Raw genomic sequence first — 27,270 nt, 5'->3', positions numbered from 1 at the left:
TTTTGATTTGCATTTCTCTGATGGCCAGTGATGATGAGCATTTTTTCATGTGTCTGTTGGCTGTATGAATGTCTTCTTTTGAGAAATGTCTGTTCATATCCTTTGCCCACTTTTTGATGGGGTTGTTTGTTTTTTTCTTGTAAATTTGTTTGAGTTCTTTGTAGGTTCTGGATATTAGCCCTTTGTCAGATGAGTAGATTGCAAAAATTTGCAGAAGTGATTCTTTTAAACCTTAAGTCAGGTCAGGATTATAACACTTAACAACTCTACATGGACTTCTGTGTGAACAGGGCTCCCATGAAATAGTACAATGTGACAGTCTTACAGATCATATCACTCTTTTGTTCAAACCTCTCCCATATCTTCCAATCTCACTCAGAGTAAAAGCCAAAACATAAAGGCCTTATTTGACCTAGGTGCTTTGTTACCTCTCTGACCACATCTCATATTACTGACACTCTCACTCACTCCACTCCAACTATCCTGGCCTCTCTGCTGCTCTCAAATATACGAGACAAACTCCTTCATTGTGTGCATTCACTAGCAACCCCTGCTTGGAATTTAAATTTTTATTTCCAATGAAAGTTTCTCTGGTTCCTCTAAGTAACTTCTTCACTTTTTTCTCCTTGGCACTTATCACTAACATACCATATATGATTTATTTACTTTGTTTATCACATGTTTTTCCCAATAGAGTGTATGTTCCATTAGAACAGAAAGTTTTGCCTGGTTTGTTCATGCTGAATCCCCAAAACTTAGAACAGTGCTTAGTACAGAGTAGAGCCATTAAATATTTGTTCAATTAATAAATTTTGTTTCCTCTTTACCTCTCAGGCCTTATTCCTCACCACTCATACTCCATCCCTCTGCTCTAGCCACACGTGCCTTTTTTTGAGTTCCCTAAATGTCATATTCCTTACTACTTAAACCTCTGCACATATCATTTCTACTGCTTGTATGGTCAGCTTTCCCCCACTCTTTGCCACTCCTTCAGGTTTCAGCTTTAATGGCACTTAGATAATGATTCTCCACAGACCCTTTGTCATACACTTCTAATAATATCTCATTTCTTCACTGCATTTTTCACAGCTTTTATTACTTGTTAAATGTCTGTCTTCCCAACTAGACTATAAACTCCATAAAGGCAGGGACAATGTCTGTCTTTGTTCATTACTATAGGTACTACACGCATGAAACTCATAAAAAGCTTGATTAAGAAGGAAGAGGGGACAAAAGGACAAGTTAAATGGTAAACTAGAAATGAATAGTTGATCAGGACGCAGAGGCACAAGAATGATATAGTGGACTCTGGGAAGTCGGTGGGGAAGGCTGGGAGGAAGTGAGGGACAAACGACTACATACTGGGTACAGTGTACGCTGTCCGGGTGATGTGTGCACCAAAATCTCAGAAATAACCACTAAAAACTTATCCATGTAACCCAAAACCACCTGTATCCCAAAAACAATTGAAATAAAAATTAAAAAAAATTAAACCTGACACTTAGAAATTAAAGATAAAAGGTCGAAATCCCCAGTATAAAGATAATATTCGACACCACAGTGATGAATAGCACCACTTAGAATACGTGCAGATTCTGTGAGAGAGAAAGTAGCTAACAGAGGAGAACAACCACATTCCAAGGATCAGGAAGAAGGATGCCAAAAAGCCAAAGGAAGGGAGAGTCAAGAAAAAAATGAGTAACATTATAATTACGCCTAAAAGAAATGACTTTATTTTTCTTGAGAGAGGGTCTCACTATGTTGCCTATGATGATTTTGAACCCCTGGGCTCAAGTGCTCCTCCCCACCTCAGCCTCTCGAAGTGCTGGGAATATAGACATTAGCCCCACGTCCAGGGAAATGTCTTTAAAGACAGAGATGCCAGAATTCCCATTAAACTTAACATTGTTCAAAATCTTCTAGCCAATTTGACAAGACAAAAAAAAGACATAAAAAGTGTTATTTGTAACATAGTCAATTAACTATGAGGCATATAGGAGGATCAACTAAAAAATCATTAGAAACAAACAGGGTTCTATGGGGTGGCTACATGTACAAAATTCAGTAACTTTATTATAAGTTAGCAGTTTGAAAAGTTAAACATATTCTACACACAGCAATAATAAAAACACAAAATATTAACAGGACCAGAGCACACTATATGAAGAAAATGATAAAATTCTACTTAAAGACACAAAAGTGTGAATAAATGGGAAGACAGCATTTGGAGCTATATGTTAATTCTTCTGAAAAGTTAACTTCAAAGGATTCCAATGAAAAGTTCGAGTTATTTTTAATGAGAATGTTTTTGAACGTCTAGAATAGACATAAGTCAGATTTGAGTATGTTTCAGCCTGAGGTTTACTACACAGAGAAAGGGAAAGACTGATGATACCAGAGAGGACAACCAGTGGAAGAGGGTCCTAAAAACACACAAGAGAATACAATAATTTGTTAATTCAGCAAACATTCTGTTGAGTCCTTAGGATGTGCTACACACCATAGACACAAAGTCAAAAAGATATAGTCTCTGCCCTCAAGTCCAAACTAGTTTAATGCCACAAACTGAAAAAGAGTGCCTCAACCAGAGAGAGAGAACATGCGAGCAAATTGTATAATTTCTTCTTAAATTAAGACATAAGCCCAGATATTTTAGTGCAAAGTGCCATTCCAAATATTCAGCAAGGGCATATATTTGCAAGAAAAAAAAATTTACTTTTGGATCATTTTTAAAAGATCATATCCATCTCTTCAAATTCTATATAGTTTTTTAAAAAACATCTTTGGGAATCTCTAAATTTTTAGTAACATATATTACAAGTAATCTAAAAACAACTACAAATATTACTGAAAAGCTAAAAGTCTAGGATAATCATATTACACATATTTTACATAAAACCCTTACTTTTAATTCATAATAAATAAAAGATACTTAGTATTAAGACAAGGTAAACTATGCACAACAAAAGATTGCAGAACTAAGAGATTCACATCATCTGTAAAAAATTCTAGTTTTTTTCCTATCTCTGCCAGTCACCAAAATTCAACATCAAATTATATAAAGATTAATTTAAATGGTCATATGAAAAGACACAAAACTTGAAATCAGAGATCTATAATGCTCATGGTTTCAACTAAAACTTTTTTTTTTTTTTTTTGAGATGGAGTTTCACTCTTGGTGCCCAGGCTGGAATGCAATGGCGCAATCTTGGCTCATCACAACCTCTGCCTCCCGGGTTCAAGCAATTCTCCTGCCTCAGCCTCCCGAGTAGCTGGAATTACAGGCATGCGCCACCACGCCTGGCTAATTTTGTATTTTTAGTAGAGATGGGGTTTCTCCATGTTGGTCAAGCTGGTCTCGAACTCCCGACCTCACATGATCCGCCTGCTTTGGCCTGCCAAAGTGCTGGGATTACAGGTGTGAGCCACTGCATCCAGCCCCTAAAATCATTTTTTAAGATGTGAAAAAACAGCAATTTTGGCCAGGCCTGGTGGCTCACGCCTGTAATCCCAGCACTTTCGGAGACCGAGGCGGGTGCATCATCTGAGGTCAGGAGTTCAAGACCAATGTGGCCAACATAGTGAAACCCTGTCTCTGTTAAAACGAAAAAATTAGTCAGGTGTGGTGGCGAGTGAATCCCTTCAAGGCAGGAGAATCCCTTGAACTCAGGAGGCGGAGTTTGCAGTGAGCTGAGATTACACCACTGCCCTCCAGCCTGGGTGACAGAGCGAGACTCCATCTCAAAAACAACAACAACAACAAAAACTCAGCAACGTTGTTCAAATGTACAGTTGTATGTTGGATCTACTGTATTTCCAAAGTATACCTACTACATCTTTACTCCAGAAACCTCAGGTCTTAGAATTTTTTGTATTACCATGTAGGATGATATCCTGGGCACTATGGAAGACACAAATAATTCCCCAAAACAATACTATCTAGTCTTTCTAAATCATTCAGTTCATTCTTTACTACCTATTTCCACTAAACTCTTCCACAGTCCTCTAGCCCACAATGACTTCCCCTTCCTCTGAACCTCTCCAACCACTTAAGTGCTGGCTTAAGTATCTAGGTACTTAATATTGATATCAAATATCAACATTTGATACTTCTCATACACTATTTTGACTTTTTTGTGCATAATCACATCTTTTCTTAGGGTTGGCGTAACAATCAGAGTAGGGGTGCTGAAGAAATGGTGAGAGAAGAATACCAGAGTTGGGATTACAACATTCTACACACTGCTTTGAGACTATATTTGAAGTTCTTGGATGAAGTCATTTAATCCTATGCATAAATGAGGGCTAGACATTCAATCTAGGATCTTTAATGATAGGTATTGTTTTTGAGAATTATTTGTGTTTTCCATAGTGCTCATATCATCATATGTGGTAATACAAAAAATTATAAATTTTTGGATGATGTGATCAAAGAAATGAAGCCAAATGACCACACTTGACCAAAGCCAAGGATCCAAATCTAGGAGATAAAACTGGTAACAAATCTGTCTAGGAGGAAATCAGGGTTTGTCAAAAAAGAAAATTATTAAAATTGAAAAAAATATTTGGAAAATTGCACAAGGAGATTATCAAGGTCTTTGCAAACTTTCATTAATAATCTAGAATGCTTCATAATTCAAATAATACTTTAAGTCTAACTAGGTAAATAGCACTAATTTCAAGCTTTTTGTTCCAATATATTCTAATTATACAAACCACTTACACACAAAACATCATACTTACTGAGATCTCTACATTTAATAGTACTATATTCAAAAGAGATGCAAAGATAGTCACATGCTTCTCTCAGTTCAGGAATAGATATGCCATCAGGACAACGGATTATTCCTGTTTTATAGTAATCCTGGAAAAAGAAAAGTAAGAAAAGCATAAAATCTCTGGAGAACAAGGTAGCCAAAACTTATTATTAAGGTAGAGCTGGTAACATTTTCAGAAACAGTAGAGAACTCTGACATCTTTGAAATGTGGAAGTTTAATCTTAGATGAGACCTCCGTTCACCTACTTTTTCATTTTACCTATAAGGAAAATTCAGGTCCAAATGAATTCATCGACTGACCCTGTCATACAATTATTTAAAAGCAAAGGTAAGATTTGAATGTAGGGCTCCCTGTTACCTAATTCATGTCTTCTTTATGGCATTATACCAATGCATATGTATTTTTCTTCTACAAGTTATATTTGTATAAAACTATCATAAAGTTTTAAATTTTTTTTAAAAAGTAAGGAAATTGAATGATATATTATGCTACCTTAAATACTACCTAGATAATTTAACAAAATTTGAGGTTTTTAGTACAGAATTATAGTCCTATTCAGGTATTAAAATATGTAAAATAAGACATACCATTAGATATTCTTCTTCTAATACTACCCTTTGGTGATTCCATATGATGACAAGCAATACTAATTATTTCGAAAATCTACGTAACAGGTTGTTAAAGGACGAGCCCAGAATCACAGATAAGTTACTTCAGAGATGAGTGACAAAAATTCTTTTCAATTCCACAAGGGGAAATATGGACAGCTAAAAAAGCACTTTTTCCCCAAAATTAAGACCTGGCTCGGCCAGGCACCATGGCTCACACCTATAATCTCAGAACTTTGGAAGGCCGAGGCGAACAGATCACCTGAGGTCAGAAGTTCAAGACCAGCCTGGCCAACATGGTAAAACCCTGTCTCTACTAAGAATACAAAAATTAGCTGGGCATAGTGGCGCACACCTGTAATCCTAGCTACTCAAGGGGCTGAGGCAGGAGAATCACTTAAGCTCAGAAGGCAGAGGTTGCAGTGAACCAAGATCGCACCACTCCACTCCAGCCTGGGCGACAGAGCGAGCCTCCATCTCAAACAAACAAACGAAAAGATCTGTCTCAAGTTTCCTGAGGTTCAGAACCAAAGTAACCAGTAACACAATTTCTAAGGTTGCTGCATCAATGGAAGTGAAACATCTTCTGGTACTTGTATGACTATTCACCTGATCAAGATCAACTACTTTCCTGATCTGTCTTCCATCACAGAATCCTCCCTTCCCTCAAACTACTTAAGAAAACGGTATTTTCAGGCTGTGGCACAAACTGTCACAAACTATCAAACCTTTTTTTTTCTTTTTTTTTGAGACAGGTTTTCACTTTGTTATCTAGGCTGGAGTGCAATGGTGTGATCTCAGCTCACTGCAACCTTCGCCTCCTGGCGCAAAAGATCTTCCCACCTCAGCCTCCCAAGTGTTGGAGGCCGAAAGAATGAGGGCGGTGACCGACTCAGTATACCACTGGAGGCTATATGAGCAAACAGCAAACTGTTCTCATGAAAGCAGGTTGCTGGCAAACTGAAACTGCATCTGCCGCCCAGAACTAATGCTGAGGACAGTCACGCCCCAGGTGCAGTGTTTCTTGTGATTGTCTACGCACAACTGAAGTCTGTTAGCAATCATGTGAACCTGTGATAAATTAAGCAGCTAACCAACAGCACCTTCTCCCGGTTCTTTGTCCCCAGTAAATACAAAGGGCTGTGGAAGCTCAAGGTCCTTGCTCGCTAGAAACAAGGAGCCCCCAGCCCCTTCTTTAAACCAGATTATGTTGTCTTTCTTTTCATCCCTGCGTTCATCCCCCTTCATTCAGTCCCGTAGTAACCGTCACATCCCAAGTGCCTGGAACTACAGGCATGCCACTACGCCCAGCTAATTTTTGGATATATTCTTTTGGTAGAGATGGGGTTTTGCCATGTTGCCCAAGTTGGTCTTGAAATCCTGGACTCAAGCCATCCACCTGTCTTGGTCTCTTAGCGTGCTGGGATTATGGGCATGAACCACTGCATCCAGCCTTATGAACCAAAATCACTGAATTTCAATTACAAGTAGGGGCTCTGTATGATAAATTAAAATATTAAAAAAAAAAAAAAGACCGGTTAAAACCTCAAAAAAAAATTTAAAACAAAGACATCGGCTGGGCACAGTGGCTCACACCTGTAATTCTAGCACTTTGGGAGGCCAAGGCAAGAGGACTGCTTGAGCTCAGGAGTTCAAGATCAGCCTGGACAATATGGTGAAACCTCATCTCTACTAGAAATACAAAAAATTAGCTGGGTGTGGTAGCACATGCCTATAGTCCCAGCTACTAGGGAGGCTGAGGTGGGATGATCACTTAAACCCAGAAGGTCGAGGCTACAGTTAGCCGTGATCACTCTACTGCACTGCAGCCTTGGCAACAGAGTGAGACCCTGTCTGGGGAAAAAACCAAAAAACCAAAGATGTTAACAAATACATTTTGGAGATGACTTTTAATGTTTCTAAGTTTGCTAGTTATGTGCAATAAAATAATAGAATCAAGTAGTAGTCATATTCATTCTCAGACAGTAAAAATGATCGATTTACTGCATTTAAGAGAAAGAGAAGTAAATATGACTCCAGAAATGTTACTAAATACCTGAAAGAACTGCATATGCAAACCTAAGAGATTAATAATCCCCTATCTTATCATCCTGAAGGTCATAAAATTCATTTGTTTCTATTATATTATCTGTATGTACTAAAATAAAGATGAGAACACGGCATGGTGGCTCAATGCCTGCAATCCCAGCACTGGGAGGCCAAGGCGGGAGGATCACTTGAGCCCTGGCGTTTGAGAACAGCCTAGGTAACACTGTGAGACCTCGTCTCTATAAAAAAGGAAAACAAAAAGAATTAGCCAGGCATCGTGGTGCATGCCTGTAGTCCCAGCTACTCAGGAATGTGTGGCAGGAGGATTGTTTGAGCCTGGGAGGTTGAGGCTACAGTGAGCTATGATTGTGCCACTGCACTCCATCCAGCCTGGGTGAAAGAGCAAGAAGACCCTGTTGCAAAATAAAAATATAAACAAAATAAAATAAAGATGAATTAAATGGTATTTAAGGAAAAACAATATCCTGGAATAACTCCAGAGAGATATTCAAATAGAATTCTGCTTCTAATCCAAGTACCTACTAAGAAGGGGTCTTATGATTAAGTCAATACTCACCAGAATAGCTCGAAACACAGTGGAACCAATTCCCTCTGCCACCTCATACTCTCCTTTCTCATTAGGTCGTGTAAAGTTATGTTCTCGGCCAGATCCAAACATCCTATGATAGTAAATAATTGAGAAATATGTCAATAGAATACTTCCTTCGAAAGGGAAAATAGATTTCATGTACAAATGTAAAAAGGAATTATATCATTAAATTAGTCAAGAATTTTTATCATTAATGTATTCTGGCAAACATCATAAAAGAAGGAATATTAAAAACATTTTCTTTTTGATGGTAGGGAACACTAGTATAGATTTTCTCTAAGCAACACTAAAATAAACAACAAAATTCAGAAGCTAAAGAGCTTTCCTACCACTTCTCCTCAGAAAACAACACCAATCAATTAATCAAGGGAAAAAGGTGAGTTTTTAATACTAATCTTATCAGGAAGAAAAAAAAAAGGGAAACCATGTTATCTGTGCTTTTTCCTTAAAACTGCTGTTTTCATTGTACAGTTAATGCCATAACGCAGCACATAATAGCAGGCTAACCTGAGACAAAGTGATATGATACAGGACAAGTCAGGTTGTTTTACATTTCACAATCTTAACTATAAATGTAACAAATCCTACTCAAAATTATTAGACTTGCCTCCTGGAACTGAAAAACAAGCAATCAAATGCTGGGATAGACAGGAATTAAGAAATAGGACAATGGCAAGTTTAAGAAAATAAAAAAAAAGCTCTTACATAAGAAAATACAAATGACTTTATGTTTTTTTCAAGTCATGTTTGTTGGCCCTTCAACAGTGCAATTTCCAAAATATGTCCTTAACAATAAAAAACGTACTCTAGTACTCTCCAGAAAATATAAAAATCATGATTAAAGAAAGGTGAACCTCTAGATCCTATGGTACGGTTGAATTAAGTATTCTACTTAATAGTTTCCTAATTCAAATAGTTTTCTCTTTCGTTGTAACACAGAAAACTATGAACAACAAAGCTTTTTTATGTCAAAGTTTCCAAAAGAATGCCAACTGCTTTTTACAGTTCCCATGAATATTAATTTTCATCCCCAAAGACACACTTTAGTCAATCAGCATAAAAAGAAGGCTTTGCTAATTGAAAAAGAAGAAAAAGAAGATAGTCTTTCAGGAATCAAATGTCATGATTTAAACTTTTTACAAAAGGGGAAAGCTACTCTTTTCACATCAATATGAACACTTAAAAACTTTTTTTTTTTTAAGAAAATATAACAGCCAAAATTTCAAATATGTACTTTTTATTCTTTCTATATATCTGATGTAAAAATATAAAGTATTATTAACAGTGTCAAGTCATATTCCTGATAATTTGTCGATAATCCTCCCCTACAACACTAAAAACACAAAAAAAGCCTATAGTTCAAAGATATTTTTTTCATGATATAAAGCATAGTGTTAACATTGAAGGAAAATATTTAGTTACTCAAAAATGTATACAATATCACAACGGCAGCATTTATTCTGTATTATGAGACAATGATAAATCACACACACACACACACACACACACTGCATATGCAATCTAGTAAAGTACAAGTTTTTATCTCATATAAATTTCTATTTCATGCACATGCCCTTTCACTTGATAGTAGTGTAACCAAAGATACTGATTTTACAATTAAAAGGTATAGTTTGGACACGGGGAAAAATCAAGTCTCTATTGTCTATATCCTTCTTAGACTGTGGTTCCCGTAACTGCAAACTTTAAATAGATCTATTACTCTGGACCAGCACAAATCAGAAGATGACAATTATTTCCTTCATTTTGCTAACTACTTGTTGACATTCCTTTTTTATTTTTTTTTTAAGTATCTACATCAAACCGACAATTCATGCTGACTTTACAGCTAAACAACCTATTGGTTTTTTTTTTTTCTGCCTTTAAACAATGCTGATTGTTTATATTTTGTGATTCAATGGGAACTCAAGTGCAGGAAACGTATTTTCATTGCTAAATTCACCTGGTTAGATTAAATTTACAGTCTCAATATGTAAAGACATTTTAGTATCCTGACTTCAATAACTATTTGCTATTTTCTACTGGTACTACAAAGAACACTAGAAATAAAACCAAGTTCAAGTTCTTACTCTATCACTTTCTAGCTGTATTAACTTGGGACAAGTAATTTAGCCTCCAAAGCTCAGTTCTTTCATCTGTAAAACAGAAATGTTACATTTCAACAGAGAATTACTGTAAAACTTAAACGAAAAAACAATGGCGGTAAAAGCACCTTATAATTAGTAATGCAAATAACTGCAATAATACAAACCTGCCCAACATTGTATTTGGCTGTGCAGTAAAAATGGATGGGTCTACAACAAATCTAGTGTTATCCACTATTAGTGTCACTCGTTCTGACGTTCTTATATTCCGAGCTCCCTCTTTTGCATTTTCATATACAAACACCATCTCCCCAGATGTCTTACAGCTACCATCTGAACTTGACTGACTACTGTTTCTGCTGCTGGTCCCAGCACTGCTAATGGAACCATTTGGGGATGCTTTTTGAGGACGTGGACTGCTTGGACGAGAGGAACTGTGATCTTTTTCTCGTTCTGAAATAAAGATGTTAGACAAAGTTAGGAAATTTTCTTTTAAAAATTCAAGATCTATATATATATATATCTTTTTAAATGTTTGATTTATAAAAGTTGTTTTAAGTCACAGCATTTCTACTTTTCAGTTTCAAATAACATGTTAACAGAACACCATAAACATTCATTTAGTTCCAGGAATAAAACCCAAAACATCAAAATGCTTTCTAAAATCTTTAGTTGTAGACTTTTAAAAAAGATGTATAGCTGACTAATGCTAACCCAAACTAACATCAAGATTAAGGAAAATTTTATATTTTTACTTCACTTAAAAATAGAAACCCAAGGAACCGAATATTCTCACAAGTAAAATAAATATGCTTTGAAAGTTATTACAGTAAAAGATTAATAAGAATACCAATTTAAGCTGTCCTAATTACTAAAAGGGATAACACTATTCTGAGAACACAAAGTACAATCTTTAGAATCTCACCATGTTAATAAGGGCATTCTAAAACCAGCAACTTATCTCAAAAAAAGAAGGCCCCCATCCCCCACAAAAAAGAAAGAAATTCACTAAGGGCAGTAAGAAGTATTTATTTATTTTTAATGATTTTTATGTCTACCAAATAAAGTGGCTTTAGTAGCTCATGATATATTGTTTTCTTCTCATTCTCAAGTTTGTTGAATAAAGTACTGCTACAAATTTTATGATCTATAATTACAGTCTGAAATAAAAACTAAGATTTTGTGATATGTTTCACTTAGAGACTAGATCGCTAAACTTTAAAGGTGACCTAAAAATGTACCTCCATCTCATCAGTTTCATCAGCTTTTGCCAAATTCCTCTATGACTCAAACTACTTAGAACACTCTGTACAGCATTATTGATTATATAATTAGGTTTGACATATCTCCAGAGATACTCTGACGCCTCCCTTTTATTGCCTGATTCTACAATACTGGTAGCATCCCAAAAGCAAAATTTGCTAAAGCAGTATTAATGAAATAATGTATCATATCCTGCTATTCTACTCCCAGATACTGACTTTTTCATGTAACAAACTGTCAACTCTAATTTATACTTTTGTTGCTGTCTGGCTTATAAGTGCTAGTTTGACTTCAAGGATCAACTGAAACATTGACAACTTCTCTCATAATTAGACCCTAATATTAATGATTCTTATTTACAACAGATTATCAGAAACTACTGCTGCATATAGTAAGTCAAAGTTTTAATTTGTCCCTTCTGCGGGAGAAAATAAAAATCAGCAAGCTCACATGCTAAGGTACCTCTTCTTCAGCTGGTGTTTTATAGTCACACCATGTGTTCACCTGGGATAACAACGGTCATTCATAATAATGAATAGGAAGGAAGGGAAAGACCTGAGCTAGTTACTAACAAAGTAAAACACATCACACCTTTCATCTATTTTTATTATTAAATTTGAGATATTGTCAAAAATCAGAATAAATAACATAATGGCTATTCTACCTTTCAGGTCCTTTGTTAGCATGATAATAACTAAACTCCAATCAATAATTTACTACAAACTATTGCTATATATTTCATAAGACAAAAATTAACTTGAGAACTTTGAAAATCTATGTATCACAGTTTCAAAGGCTTTTCAAATTACTTATTTTATAAGACTGCACCAGAGGTTAAAAAATTCACATTCACTTTGCATTTAATAAGCTGTTTTTTCTTTCACAGCAAGAACCAAGCTCAACTAAAACAGAAACAACTCAATAGAAGAAGCTAATTACACTCTGCTGTATTAGGCACAATTCAATGTCATTACTACTTTAAAAAGGTAAATGCATGTTTTTAAGAACTGTTAGGAAGGTTAGTTGATTTTACATACCAACATGGTGCTGTCGTGTTGGAGAAGTCACATTTCTAATACAAGGAGTGAGTTGAGACTCTGTTCTTTCATGAGATGAATCTCGTGATCTGTCACTTGACCTTCGTCTATCTCTTGATCTCTCATGACCCCCACTAGCACCATGTAGACTCATTTTGGTGTGGTCGACTCCTCCCTTAGCAATACGCGAGGATGTACTGATAAGTTAGAAAGGAAAATTAACCATAAAAGCAGAACGTAAGATTGCAAACATTTTAAAAGAAAAACCCGAGTAACATAAAACTAATATATTGAAGTGCAAAAATGAAATGCTACTTTCCAATTCTGAAACCTAATTTACCTCAAACTTGTAGGCTTTAAAAATTGTGGAATGTGTCTTTGAAGACTGCATAGTTGAACTCAGTTTTTTCTGAACGAGAAAACTAAAGCTTAGAAAGGTTAACTAACATATGAGTTAGTAGAAGTTGTAGTAATAGTAGTAGATCACCCAGATACCTTAAATGTTACTCAAATGTTCTTTTGATTTCCTTCACTGTGGGGGAAAAGAGAAGGCAAGAGCTTCTGGAACTCTTAAAAAACTGAGGAATGGGGCAAATAAATTAGTCTCCCTGCCAAACAAAATAAGTCTACATGCTAACTTCAATCAACCAACTTTGAGTTGAGTCTTTTCAAAACACTATGATTTTTTTTTTAAGTTTTTCTGAAAAGCATTTCTCAGGCAGGCGCAGTGAATCATACCTGTAATCCCAAAGCTTTGGGAAGTCAATGTGGATGAATCGCTTGAGGTCAGGAGTTCGAGACCAGTCTGGCCAACATGGCAAAACCCTGTCTCTACTAAAAATGCAAAAATTAGCTGGGTGTGGTGGCACACACCTGTAATCTCAGCTACTCAAGAGCCTGGGGCACAAGAATCGTCTGGGAGACAGAGGTTGCAGTGAGCTGAGATCACGCCACTGCACTCCCGCCTGGGGGACAGAGCAAGACTCTGTCTCAGGGAAAAAAAAAAAAGGAAAGAAAAATATTTCTCTGAAAAACCTAACAAACCTACCTACTCTGACTACATAAAGTCACAGAATTTTTAAAAACTTAAAAATATCTTATATATAATAAACTTCTCCACTAGAAGTGAAAAACTCAGAATGTTGATTAAAATAGTCCAGTTTACAGAATATTTTAACACAATTATGTATTAAGTTACACATACTATATGTACAATGCTATGTTAAATGCCAACAGAAAGAAGCTTCCTCAGGAGCTTGTTTTCTAAGTGTAGCAGTAATAGATGAACATGCAGAACTTTAAACAATTCAAGAGTTATCCCAGGCTGGGCGCGGTGGCTCAAGCCTGTAATCCCAGCACTTTGGGAGGCCGAGACGGGCGGATCACGAGGTCAGGAGATCGAGACCATCCTGGCTAACACGGTGAAACCTCGTCTCTATTAAGAAATACAAAAAACTAGCCGGGCGAGGTGGCGGGCGCCTGTAGTCCCAGCTACTCGGGAGGCTGAGGCCGGAGAATGGCGTGAACCCGGGAGGCGGAGCTTGCAGTGAGCTGAGATCCGGCCACTGCACTCCAGCCTGGGCGACAGAGCGAGACTCCGTCTCAAAAAAAAAAAAAAAAAAAAAAAAAGAGTTATCCCAACTTCCAAATATAAAACTACTAAACAGTTCCCAAATACGTAACTACTAAATGGGTATTAGATAATAAATGCTTTAGGATCTCAAAGAAAAAAGACATTGCTATAGAGTAGCCACTAGTGTATCACTAGTGTCCAGCTCCTGACAAATAGATAAAATTTCAATAATTAGAGTACATTTTGCAAATAAGAAAACTGATGGTAATAAAAATAATAAAGCCAGACCTAAGGCAATTTGGAAATTTACTATGTTAGCATATACTATGGTTTAAGCAATTTGAAAATTTGCTATGTTAGCATATACTATGGTTTAAAAATATTAAAGTACTTTTTAGAAACAGAAGGAACTTCATGGCTTTAAAGTAAAATTGTCTAATGCTTATTGCTTGACATTTTGAATGATACTTAATATTCTGGAAACTTAGGTTTCTCATTTGTAAAATGTAGATTCTATTTATTTTCTAAGGTTAATAGGTGAATTAAATGAAGTATAATAAGTAAGCTGACCAGCAATGTACCTGGCACAACATAATTACTCAAGAAATGTTGGTTTATTTAGTTATGACAGATGAGGATATTAAAGTTCAGAACTGCAAGACTTGCTCAGGGTCACATAGTATTTAGTAGAAATGCTAATAACACTATAACCTAAGCCTTTTGATTCATTCCAGTGCCCCTTTCATAATATTATACTGGTCTCCTTTAGCAAAACCATATGAGTTAAAATTTAATCTTGGTGATTCAGAAAGCAAAATCTTTCAGTGTCTCTGGGTCATCTCTTTGGTTGATTTTATTAGCTTTAATATTTTTTGTTATTTTGGTGGTTTCTTTCATTATAAAAATCAGTCATCACCTTGCTATAACAGACTACAAGGACAGAAGATAAAGTTGACTTTGTATTTATCCTGAAAGTTACTTCTAGGGAAATAAAGGCAACCTAACAGCCTTTATCAGTTATTTGTTTCTCATAAACCTACAGAGAAAAATTCTACTCCCACCTTCATTCTAGTGAAAAAAAAAATCAGAGTACAGCTGCATCAATAGAACAAAATCTTTTCTTTCAAACAGAACAAATCAAAAGATCCTACTGCACTCATGTTTTTAAAAAATCGTTAGAGTAGGAATACTGGAATTTCTGGCTTGTTTTCTAAAGTAGGAAAAAAAAGGAATCCACACTAAATAGAACAAAGATCATATATAGAAAAAATAACTCTTCAAATTATTCTGGCGGCTAAATTTTCACCATTTTCAACTATAAGAAAGCACATTATCTAAATGTGACTCTGGTAATTTAATGGACAAGGTACAAGCACAACTACGAGTAAGACAAATACAAGCTAAATGTTCAGTGTGAGTAAGGGCCACGCAGACTGACTAATTAAAAAAGCGTTTTCACCAGACATCTCTGTAGCTGAAAGACTAGACACTGCTAAAATATTGGCTTCATTTCTAAAACACTTAGATTTTAAACGAATTCAAAAGGTGTCATAATACACTTTCATATTTTCTTTTAATTCCCACATAGACTGAACCCTGAATCAGACCTTCAAAATCAGATGTCATGGAAGATAAATTATGTCCTACTATATTTAATTCAATACTTTTAGATTAAGAAAGCACTCTAAAGGCAAAAACAGTTAATATGTACAAAAGAAAATGAGGATGAGCAAGTTCAGAGGGGAAAGCTCTGCTTCAGGCTGCATTGAAGCGTTTGGGATTCATGAACTAAGGATAGGTAAGGACATGAAGACTAGATTAGCCCTAATACCTATTTCCAGCCAAGATAGAATAACAAGGGCTGAGTTTATACTCCTGTCTGAAACAACCCAAGAAACCAAACAGAATATATGAAACAATAGTCTGCAAGACAAGGCACATCAGGCAATGAAGGAGCGCAATCACTGAAAAATGGAAAGCAAATGAGATAGGCCCAACAATTGTCCCAAATTACTATCTTGAGAGCATTTGCAAAGTAAACACAGAGAGGGAAAACACGAGCAGAACCCAGTGGACTGTGAGTGAAAGACATGGAGCTGAGACACTGGGATAAGAGATGGCTAGAGTTCTAAGGGAAAAGTAACACAGAGAAAACCTCAGAAATTTGCAGAGTCCTCCTTGAGTACTGAGCTGGATACCAGTCACACATGTGAGGACACTATGAAAAGCTGGGGAAAAAACCAACTCAAAGGATTAAAGGAAATAGTGCCCAGCACTCATACAGGGCCAGGAATAAGTCCTGTTCCCACTAGTTCAGACTGGAAAGCCTAATAATTTTTAGGGCATTGGGAAGAGAATTAGAAGACTCTAAAATGGGAAATAATTACAACTAGACTGAGCACTGTTCCAGTTCCCCTAACAAATTTTAACATCAAGACCAAAAGGACCACACTGTTTCCATATAGCTAAATCCTAAAGCAAAGCTCAAGAATATTTGTAAGTATAAGAAATATCAAACACACAAATGAAGTAAAGTTTACCATGTATAGCATCCAATCAAAAATTATCAGGCATGCAAAGAAGTGAGAACACATAACCCATGAGGAGAAAAAATCAAGTGAAATAAAACGTGAACTGACACATATGTTACAATGAGAAATAAAAATATTAAAAAGTCACTATAACCATAGCCCTCCAAAAAGAAATGTAGAGACACACAGGATTAAAAAGATGCAAATCAAGCTTCCAGAGATAAAAATGTTTACACGTGAGATAAAAAGTATACTAAATGGCCCTTTAAAATGACTATAGTTAACAATAACTTACTATATATTATCAAATGGTTAGAAGACAGAACTTTGAATGTTCCCGACATTTTTTAAAAATTTGATGGGTGCAGCACAGCAACATGGCACAAGTATACATATGTAACAAACCTGCACGTTATGCACATGTACCCTAGAACTTAAAGTATAATAATAAAAAATAATTTAAAAAAAAGATCAATGTTTGAGGTGATAGATATACTAATCACCCTGATTTGCTCACTACACACTGTATACATGTATTGAAATATCACTCAGTACCTCTAAATATGTATAATTATTACATGTTACACATCAATTAAAAATAACTTTAAAAAAGAAAAGCACACTGAATGGAATTAATGGGAGATTACACATTATAGTAGAAATGATTAACAAATTTGAAGACAATGCAATAGGAAATATTCAAAATAAAAAAGACAGAGAAAACAGAAAAATAAACAGCATGAGTAAGCTGCAGGTCAATTTCAAGTGGCCTAATATAGGTATAAATGGAGTCCATGAAGGAAGTGGGAAGGAAAAAAAGGGAAGTAATATCTGAACTTTCTCCAAATTTGGCAAAAATTACAAACCCACAGATTCAATATGCACAACAAATTCCACACATACTTCAAAGAAAAAAATGAAAACAAACCCTGTCAACCTAGGTTTGCCATAGCCACTAAAAACATCTTTCAAAAATAAGAAGGATCTGCACTGATTTGTTGGAAAAAAATAAGAAAGTACAGACATTTTCAGGCAAAAAAAGACAAAGGAATTCATCATGAGAGGACCTGCACTACAAGAACAGTTAAAAGGTAGTCCTTCAGGGAGGAAAAAAAAAGCTAATGCCAGATGAAAACATGAATCTACACAAAAAAATGAAGACCACTAGAAAAAGTAACTGCATGGGAGAATATAATTTTTTTCTAATTGTTTAAATCTCTATAAAAGATTAAACAATAATGATAATAATAATAGAATAAGGGGTTTATAACATACACATATAACTACAGCAGCACAAAGTCTGGGAGAAAGAAATCGAAGTATATTATTGTAAGGTTTTTACACCACACAAGAAACAGTATAACATCACTTGAAGGTATACTGTGATAAGTTAAAGATGTATACTGTTAATACTAAAGCAACCACTAATATAAGAAAACAAAAAATTAGTTAATATACCAAAAAAGAAGATAAAATAAAATCATAAAAAAAAGATTTGGCTAATCCAAGAGGGCAAAGGAAAAAAGGGATTGGGAGGAAGAAGGAAAAAGAACAAATGGGACAAACGGAAAATAAATAACAAGATAACACTTAACCTTAACCATGTCAATAATCACATTAAATACAGATAGTCTTAGCATTTAGATGTAACCAGTCTAAACCATAAAAGGTGAAGATTATCAGATTGGATATAAAAACTAGATTCCCCAGCCTGGCAGATCACTTGAGCCCAGGAGTTCGAAACCAGCCTTTCGCAACGTGGCAAAGCCTCATCTCTACAAAAAATACAAAAATTAGCTGGGTGTGGGGTGCATGCCTGTGGTCCCAGCTACTCAGGAGGCTGAGGTGGGAGGATCGCTTGAGCCTCGGAGGTCAAGGCTGCAGTGAGCAGAGATTGCACCACTGCACTACGGCCTGGGCAATAGAGGGAGACCCTGTCTTAAAATAATAATAATAATAATAATAATAATAATAATAATAATAATAAAAGCCAGGTCCAACTACATGCTATATGGTACAAAGAGATTCAATACAAAAGAATGAGGAAAGATACACTATGCTAGCACTAGTTCAAAGACAGCAAGAGTGGCTATATTAATATCAGACAAAGCAGAGTTCAGAACAAAGAATATCACTAATGTATTTCATAAAGGGGTTAATTTATTAAGTGCACATAACAATCCAAATGTTTTTCTGCCTTATGAGAGAGCTTCAAAATACAGGAGGCAAAAACTGATAAAACTATGAGAACTAGACAATTCCACAATTATCATCAGAGATTTCATCACCTCTCTCACAATATTTAAGAGAAAAAATACACAGAAAATCAGTAGGGATTGATGAGATTTGAGTAACATTATCAACTGACTTGACCTCACTGACATTTACAGAACACCCAAAAAGGGCAGAAAACTCATGCTTTTCATGTGCACACAGAACATTTATCAAGATAGATCATATTTTGGCAATAAAACAAGTATCAATAAACTTAAAAGAATTTAATCATACAAAGTATGTTCTCCGATTACAATGGAATTAAACCAAAATTCAAAGATAGAGATATCTAGAAAATTCCCAAATACTTGGAAATTAATATCTTTACCTAAACAACTTACAGAGCAATAAATGAAATTAGAAAATTTTGAACTAAAAGAAAGTGGGAAAAAACCCAAAATACCATAATTTGTGGCATGGTATGACATTGTAACAGTACTTAGGGGCCAATTATAGCATTAAATTCCTATATTAGAAAAGAAGAAAGGTCTAAGAAAAATGACATTAGTCAATAAAATTGTTAAACCTCCACCCAGACTGCTTGGGACAAAAATCGAGAAGATACAAACTACCAATGTCAGAAATAAGAGAGGCTACAGATACTAAAAGAATAATAAAAGAATATTATAAACAACTTTAAGCCAATAAATTCAACAACTCAGAATGGACAAATTTAAACCTACAAAAAAGCTCACTTAAGAAAAGGTTGAATAGCTCTATGTTTACTAAAGAAATTTAATTTGTAGTTTAAAACATTCCCTCCAAGAAAACTCTAGGCTCATATGGCTTCACTGACAAATTCTACCAAGCATTTAAGACAGAAATAATATTACCCCTACACAGCTCTTCCAGAAAATTGACGAGAAGATAGTATTTCCCAACTCATTCTATGAGACCAACATTGCCCAGACACCAATATCTAGAAAATTCCCAAATACTTGGAAATTAAATAATACCTTTACCTAAACAACTCACAGAGCAGTAAGGAAATCAAAAAGGAAATCAGAAAATTTTGACGTAAAAGAAAGTGGAAAAAATATTACAAGAAAAGAAAACCACAAATCTTAGAACACAAATATCAATATTCTAAACAAAATTTTAATACATCAAATCCAGCAATACATACAAAAAGAATAGTAATCAAAGACCAAATGCTCTCCATCTAAAATCAGAAACAAGAATCAGAAATAAGAATGTCCACTGTCACTCTTCTTCAACAATGTACTGAGGATTCTAGCCAGTGCAATATGGCAAGAAAAGACATTCAGATTGATTAAGATGTCAAACTATCTTTATTTGCAGAAAACATGATCATCTATTGTAGACTCTAGTAAAAAAAAAAAAAAAAAAAAAAGGTTACTAGAACCAGTAAGTTCAGCAAGGTTGCAGAACACAAAATCAGTATTTTAAAATGAACTTTATTTCTACATACCAAGAATACGCAACCTGAAATTGAAATTTTAAAAACACCACTTACAAATAACATCAAAACCTGAAATACTTAGGGATAAATATGACAAAAGATGTGAAAAACTCACACATTGCAAATTATAAAACATTATTGAAATTAAGAAGACCTAAACAAATGGAGAAACCTACCATCTTTACAAGTCAATTTTCTCCGTAAGTTAATCTACTAGATACAACATAATTCCAATGGAAAACCAAGTAGGCTTGCTTGTCAAGAGTGACAAGTTGATTCCAAAATTCATATGCATATGCAAATGACTTAGAATAACCTAAATAACTTTTTTTAAAGAACAGTTGGAAGACTAACACGATCTGATTTCAAGATTCATTAAAAGGCTGTAGCAATGAGTAAAATGTGCTACTGGCATAATGACAGGCACATACATCAATGAATCAGAATAAAGACTCCAGAAAAGAATTTACATACATATCTAGACAACTCATTTTCAACAAGGGCTCAAACACAATTCAGAGAAGAAAGAGTTTTTCATCAAATGGTGCTGGAACAAATGAATATACAATAGGTATTTCACGTTCAACAATTCTAGGAAAAAAAAAAAGGAACTCTGCGTAATAGTTCCCATCATATACAAAAGTTAACTCAAAATGGACCACACACTTAAATCTAAAACTTAAAACTATAGAACTTCTAGAAATAAAAAGCACAATGCATAAAAGAACAAACCGACAATTGAACTTCATCAAAATCAAAAACTTCTGATCTTCAAAAAACAGTGTTAAGAGAATGAAAAGAAGCTATGCGCAGTGATTCAAGCCTGTAATCCCAGCACCTTGGGAGGCTGAGGCGGGATGATAGCTTGAGCCCAGGAGTTCAAGACCAGCCTGGGCAACATAGTGAGACCATTTCTACACAAAATTTTTTTAAAAATTAGCCAGGAGTGGTGGCAGGCATCTGTGGTTTCGGCTACTTGAGAGGCCAAGGTGGTAATATTGCTTGAGACCAGAGGTTCGAAGTTGCAGTGAGTCATGGTCATCATGCTACTGCACTCTATAGCCTGGGCAACAGAGCAAGATGCTGTTTCAAAAAAATTAATAAATAATAGAGACTAAAAACACAAGCCTCAGACTGGGAGAAAATATTTGCAAATCATATATCTGACAGAGGACTGACATGTAAGCTATATAAAGAACTCTCAAAATAACGGGAAAAAATGTGAGATATGCAGATAAAAAAATAAGTACATGAAATGATAGCGTCACTTGTCATTAAAGAAATGCAAACTAAAAACACTGTTACATCATTACACATTAGAGTGGCTAAATGAAAAGACTGACTATATCAAGTGTTGATGAGTACGTGTATGAAATGGAACCCTCATACACTTGTGGTAGGAATGGAAAATGGTACAACCATTTTAGAAACTGTTTCAAAAAACAGTTTGTTTCTTAAGAAATTAAACATAAACTAGCCATGTGATTCAGTCATTCCATTATGTATTTACCCAAAAGAAAAGAAGACATTATCCATAAAAAATGATTTGTAAACAAACATTCTTAGCAGCTTTATTTGTAACAGCTCAAAACTTTATTTGTAACCTAAATGTCTATGAACAAGTGAAAGGATAAACCATCTGCGATATATCCACACAATGGAATACTACTCAACAATAAAAAAGAATGAACTACTGACACAAGTTACAACATGAATCAATCTCAAAATAATTACACTGAATGAAAGAAGCCAGATCTCTCCCCACCCCCAAAAAATAAATTATATAAAATTCTAGGAAATACAGAATAATGTATAGAGCAACAGAAAACATATTGGTGGTTTCACAAAAAAGGGGTATTAAGAGTTCAAAGGGGGGGGGGGGCGGAGCAAGATGGCCGAATAGGAGCAGCTCCAGTCTCCAACTCCCAGCGCCAGCGACACAGAAGACCGGTGATTTCGGCATTTTCAATTGAGGTACTGGGTTCATCTCACTGGGGAGTGCCGGACGATCGGTACTGGTCAGCTGCTGCAGCCCGACCAGTGAGAGCTGAAGCAGGGCGAGGCATTGCCTCACCTGGGAAGCGCAAGGGGGAAGGGAATCCCTTTTCCTAGCCAGGGGAACTGAGACACACAACACCTGGAGAATAAGGTAACTCCCACCCCAATACTGCGCTTTGAGCAAACAGGCACACCAGGAGATCATACCCCACACCTGGCCGGGAGGGTCCCACACCCACGGAGCCTCCCTCATTGCTATCACAGCAGTCTGTGATCTACCCGCAAGGCAGCAGCGAGGCTGGGGGAGGGGCGCCCACCATTGCTGAGGCTCAAGTAGGTAAACAAAGCTGCTGGGAAGCTCCAACTGGGTGGAGCTCACAGCAGCTCAAGGAAACCTGCCTGTCTCTGTAGACTCCACCTCTGGGGGCAGGGCACAGTAAACAATAACAAAGCAGCAGACACCTCTGCAGACGCAAACGACTCTGTCTGACAGCTTTGAAGAGAGCAGTGGATCTCCCAACACGGAGGTTGAGATCTGAGAAGGGACAGACTCCCTGCTCAAGCGGGTCCCTGACCCCTGAGTAGCCTAACTGGGAGACATCCCCCACTAGGGGCAGTCTGACACCCCACACCTCACAGGGTGGAGTACACCCCTGAGAGGAAGCTTCCAAAGCAAGAATCAGACAGGTACACTCGCTGTTCAGAAATATTCTATCTTCTGCAGCCTCTGCTGCTGATACCCAGGCAAACAGGGTCTGGAGTGGACCTCAAGCAATCTCCAACAGACCTACAGCTGAGGGTCCTGACTGTTAGAAGGAAAACTATCAAACAGGAAGGACACCTACACCAAAACCCCATCAGTACATCACCATCATCAAAGACCAGAGGCAGATAAAACCACAAAGATGGGGAAAAAGCAGGGCAGAAAAGCTGGAAATTCAAAAAATAAGAGCGCATCTCCCCCGGCAAAGGAGCGCAGCTCATCGCCAGCAACGGATCAAAGCTGGACGGAGAATGACTTTGACGAGATGAGAGAAGAAGGCTTCAGTCCATCAAATTTCTCAGAGCTAAAGGAAGAATTACGTACCCAGCGCAAAGAAACTAAAAATCTTGAAAAAAAAGTGGAAGAATTGATGGCTAGAGTAATTAATGCAGAGAAGGTCCTAAACGAAATGAAAGAGATGAAAACCATGACACGAGAAATACGTGACAAATGCACAAGCTTCAGTAACCGACTCGATCAACTGGAAGAAAGAGTATCAGCGATTGAGGATCAAATGAATGAAATGAAGCGAGAAGAGAAACCAAAAGAAAAAAGAAGAAAAAGAAATGAACAAAGCCTGCAAGAAGTATGGGATTATGTAAAAAGACCAAATCTCCGTCTGATTGGGGTGCCTGAAAGTGAGGGGGAAAATGGAACCAAGTTGGAAAACACTCTTCAGGATATCATCCAGGAGAACTTCCCCAACCTAGTAGGGCAGGCCAACATTCAAATCCAGGAAATACAGAGAACGCCACAAAGATACTCCTCGAGAAGAGCAACTCCGAGACACATAATTGCCAGATTCACCAAAGTTGAAATGAAGGAAAAAATCTTAAGGGCAGCCAGAGAGAAAGGTCGGGTTACCCACAAAGGGAAGCCCATCAGACTAACAGCAGATCTCTCGGCAGAAACTCTACAAGCCAGAAGAGAGTGGGGGCCAATATTCAACATTCTTAAAGAAAAGAATTTTAAACCCAGAATTTCATATCCAGCCAAACTAAGTTTCATAAGTGAAGGAGAAATAAAATCCTTTACAGATAAGCAAATGCTTAGAGATTTTGTCACCACTAGGCCTGCCTTACAAGAGACCCTGAAGGAAGCACTAAACATGGAAAGGAACAACCGGTACCAGCCATCTCAAAAACATGCCAAAATGTAAAGACCATCAAGGCTAGGAAGAAACTGCATCAACTAACGAGCAAAATAACCAGTTAATATCATAATAGCAGGATCAAGTTCACACATAACAATCTTAACCTTAAATGTAAATGGACTAAATGCTCCAATTAAAAGACACAGACTGGCAAACTGGATAAAGAGTCAAGACCCATCAGTCTGCTGTATTCAGGAGACCCATCTCACATGCAGAGACATACATAGGCTCAAAATAAAGGGATGGAGGAAGATTTACCAAGCAAATGGAGAACAAAAAAAAGCGGGGGTTGCAATACTAGTCTCTGATAAAACAGACTTTAAACCATCAAAGATCAAAAGAGACAAAGAAGGCCATTACATTATGGTAAAGGGATCAATTCAACAGGAAGAGCTAACTATCCTAAATATATATGCACCCAATACAGGAGCACCCAGATTCATAAAGCAAGTCCTTAGAGACTTTCAAAGAGACTTAGACTCCCATACAATAATAATGGGAGACTTCAACACTCCACTGTCAACATTAGACAGATCAACGAGACAGAAAGTGAACAAGGATATCCAGGAATTGAACTCATCTCTGCAGCAAGCAGACCTAATAGACATCTATAGAACTCTCCACCCCAAATCAACAGAATATACATTCTTCTCAGCACCACATCGTACTTACTCCAAAATTGACCACGTAATTGGAAGTAAAGCACTCCTCAGCAAATGTACAAGAACAGAAATTATAACACACTGTCTCTCAGACCACAGTGCAATCAAACTAGAACTCAGGACTAAGAAACTCAATCAAAACCGCCCAACTACATGGAAACTGAACAACCTGCTCCTGAATGACTACTGGGTACATAACCAAATGAAGGCAGCAATAAAGATGTTCTTTGAAACCAATGAGAACAAAGATACAACATACCAGAATCTCTGGGACACATTTAAAGCAGTGTGTAGAGGGAAATTTATAGCACTAAATGCCCACAAGAGAAAGCAGGAAAGATCTAAAATTGACACTCTAACATCGCAATTAAAAGAACTAGAGAAGCAAGAGCAAACACATTCGAAAGCTAGCAGAAGGCAAGAAATAACTAAGATCAGAGCAGAACTGAAGGAGATAGAGACACAAAAAACCCTCCAAAAAATCAATGAATCCAGGAGTTGGTTTTTTGAAAAGATCAACAAAATTGACAGACCACTAGCAAGACTAATAAAGAAGAAAAGAGAGAAGAATCAAATCGACGCAATTAAAAATGATAAAGGGGATATCACCACCGACCCCAGAGAAATACAAACTACCATCAGAGAATACTATAAACACCTCTATGCAAATAAACTGGAAAATCTAGAAGAAATGGATAATTTCCTGGACACTTACACTCTTCCAAGACTAAACCAGGAAGAAGTTGAATCCCTGAATAGACCAATAGCAGGCTCTGAAATTGAGGCAACAATTAATAGCCTACCAACCAAAAAAAGTCCAGGACCAGATGGATTCACAGCTGAATTCTACCAGAGGTACAAGGAGGAGTTGGTACCATTCCTTCTGAAACTATTCCAATCAATAGAAAAAGAGGGAATCCTCCCTAACTCATTTTATGAGGCCAGCATCATCCTGATACCAAAGCCTGGCAGAGATACAACAAAAAAAGAGAATTTTAGACCAATATCCCTGATGAACATCGATGCAAAAATCCTCAATAAAATACTGGCAAACCGGATTCAGCAACACATCAAAAAGCTTATCCACCATGATCAAGTGGGCTTCATCCCTGGGATGCAAGGCTGGTTCAACATTCGCAAATCAATAAACATAATCCAGCATATAAACAGAACCAAAGACAAGAACCACATGATTATCTCAATAGATGCAGAAAAGGCTTTTGACAAAATTCAACAGCCCTTCATGCTAAAAACGCTCAATAAATTCGGTATTGATGGAACGTACCTCAAAATAATAAGAGCTATTTATGACAAACCCACAGCCAATATCATACTGAATGGGCAAAAACTGGAAAAATTCCCTTTGAAAACTGGCACAAGACAGGGATGCCCTCTCTCACCACTCCTATTCAACATAGTGTTGGAAGTTCTGGCTAGGGCAATCAGGCAAGAGAAAGAAATCAAGGGTATTCAGTTAGGAAAAGAAGAAGTCAAATTGTCCCTGTTTGCAGATGACATGATTGTATATTTAGAAAACCCCATTGTCTCGGCCCAAAATCTCCTTAAGCTGATAAGCAACTTCAGCAAAGTCTCAGGATACAAAATTAATGTGCAAAAATCACAAGCATTCTTATACACCAGTAACAGACAAACAGAGAACCAAGTCAGGAATGAACTTCCATTCACAATTGCTTCAAAGAGAATAAAATACCTAGGAATCCAACTTACAAGGGATGTAAAGGACCTCTTCAAGGAGAACTACAAACCACTGCTCAGTGAAATAAAAGAGGACACAAACAAATGGAAGAACATACCATGCTCATGGATAGGAAGAATCAATATCGTGAAAATGGCCATACTGCCCAAGGTAATTTATAGATTCAATGCCATCCCCATCAAGCTACCAATGAGTTTCTTCACAGAATTGGAAAAAACTGCTTTAAAATTCATATGGAACCAAAAAAGAGCCCACATCTCCAAGACAATCCTAAGTCAAAAGAACAAAGCTGGAGGCATCACGCTACCTGACTTCAAACTATACTACAAGGCTACAGTAACCAAAACAGCATGGTACTGGTACCAAAACAGAGATATAGACCAATGGAACAGAACAGAGTCCTCAGAAATAATACCACACATCTACAGCCATCTGATCTTTGACAAACCTGAGAGAAACAAGAAATGGGGAAAGGATTCCCTATTTAATAAATGGTGCTGGGAAAATTGGCTAGCCATAAGTAGAAAGCTGAAACTGGATCCTTTCCTTACTCCTTATACGAAAATTAATTCAAGATGGATTAGAGACTTAAATGTTAGACCTAATACCATAAAAACCCTAGAGGAAAACCTAGGTAGTACCATTCAGGACATAGGCATGGGCAAAGACTTCATGTCTAAAACACCAAAAGCAACGGCAGCAAAAGCCAAAATTGACAAATGGGATCT

The 27,270-nt window shown here is 36.6% G+C and overlaps 1 protein-coding gene across 4 annotated transcripts in view; it reads right to left on the bottom strand.

The window, feature by feature from the left end:
- Positions 1–27,270, bottom strand: part of BTBD10 (BTB domain containing 10) — an 82,605-nt gene that overhangs the window by 15,054 nt on the left and 40,281 nt on the right. For all 4 annotated transcript variants that reach the window (XM_025357477.1, XM_025357479.1, XM_025357478.1 and 1 more), the window contains 4 exons: positions 12,449–12,645; positions 10,316–10,601; positions 8,014–8,116; positions 4,744–4,864 (listed from right to left, as the gene is read on the bottom strand). In XM_025357477.1, the coding sequence (XP_025213262.1) occupies positions 4,744–4,864; positions 8,014–8,116; positions 10,316–10,601; positions 12,449–12,645 (707 nt within the window). The remainder of the gene's footprint in view (positions 1–4,743; positions 4,865–8,013; positions 8,117–10,315; positions 10,602–12,448; positions 12,646–27,270) is intronic.

The sequence above is a fragment of the Theropithecus gelada genome, chromosome 14, assembly GCF_003255815.1.
Source record: "Theropithecus gelada isolate Dixy chromosome 14, Tgel_1.0, whole genome shotgun sequence".
In the NCBI taxonomy this organism is placed as follows: domain Eukaryota; kingdom Metazoa; phylum Chordata; class Mammalia; order Primates; family Cercopithecidae; genus Theropithecus; species Theropithecus gelada.
This window is presented reverse-complemented; position numbering and strand designations above follow the sequence as displayed.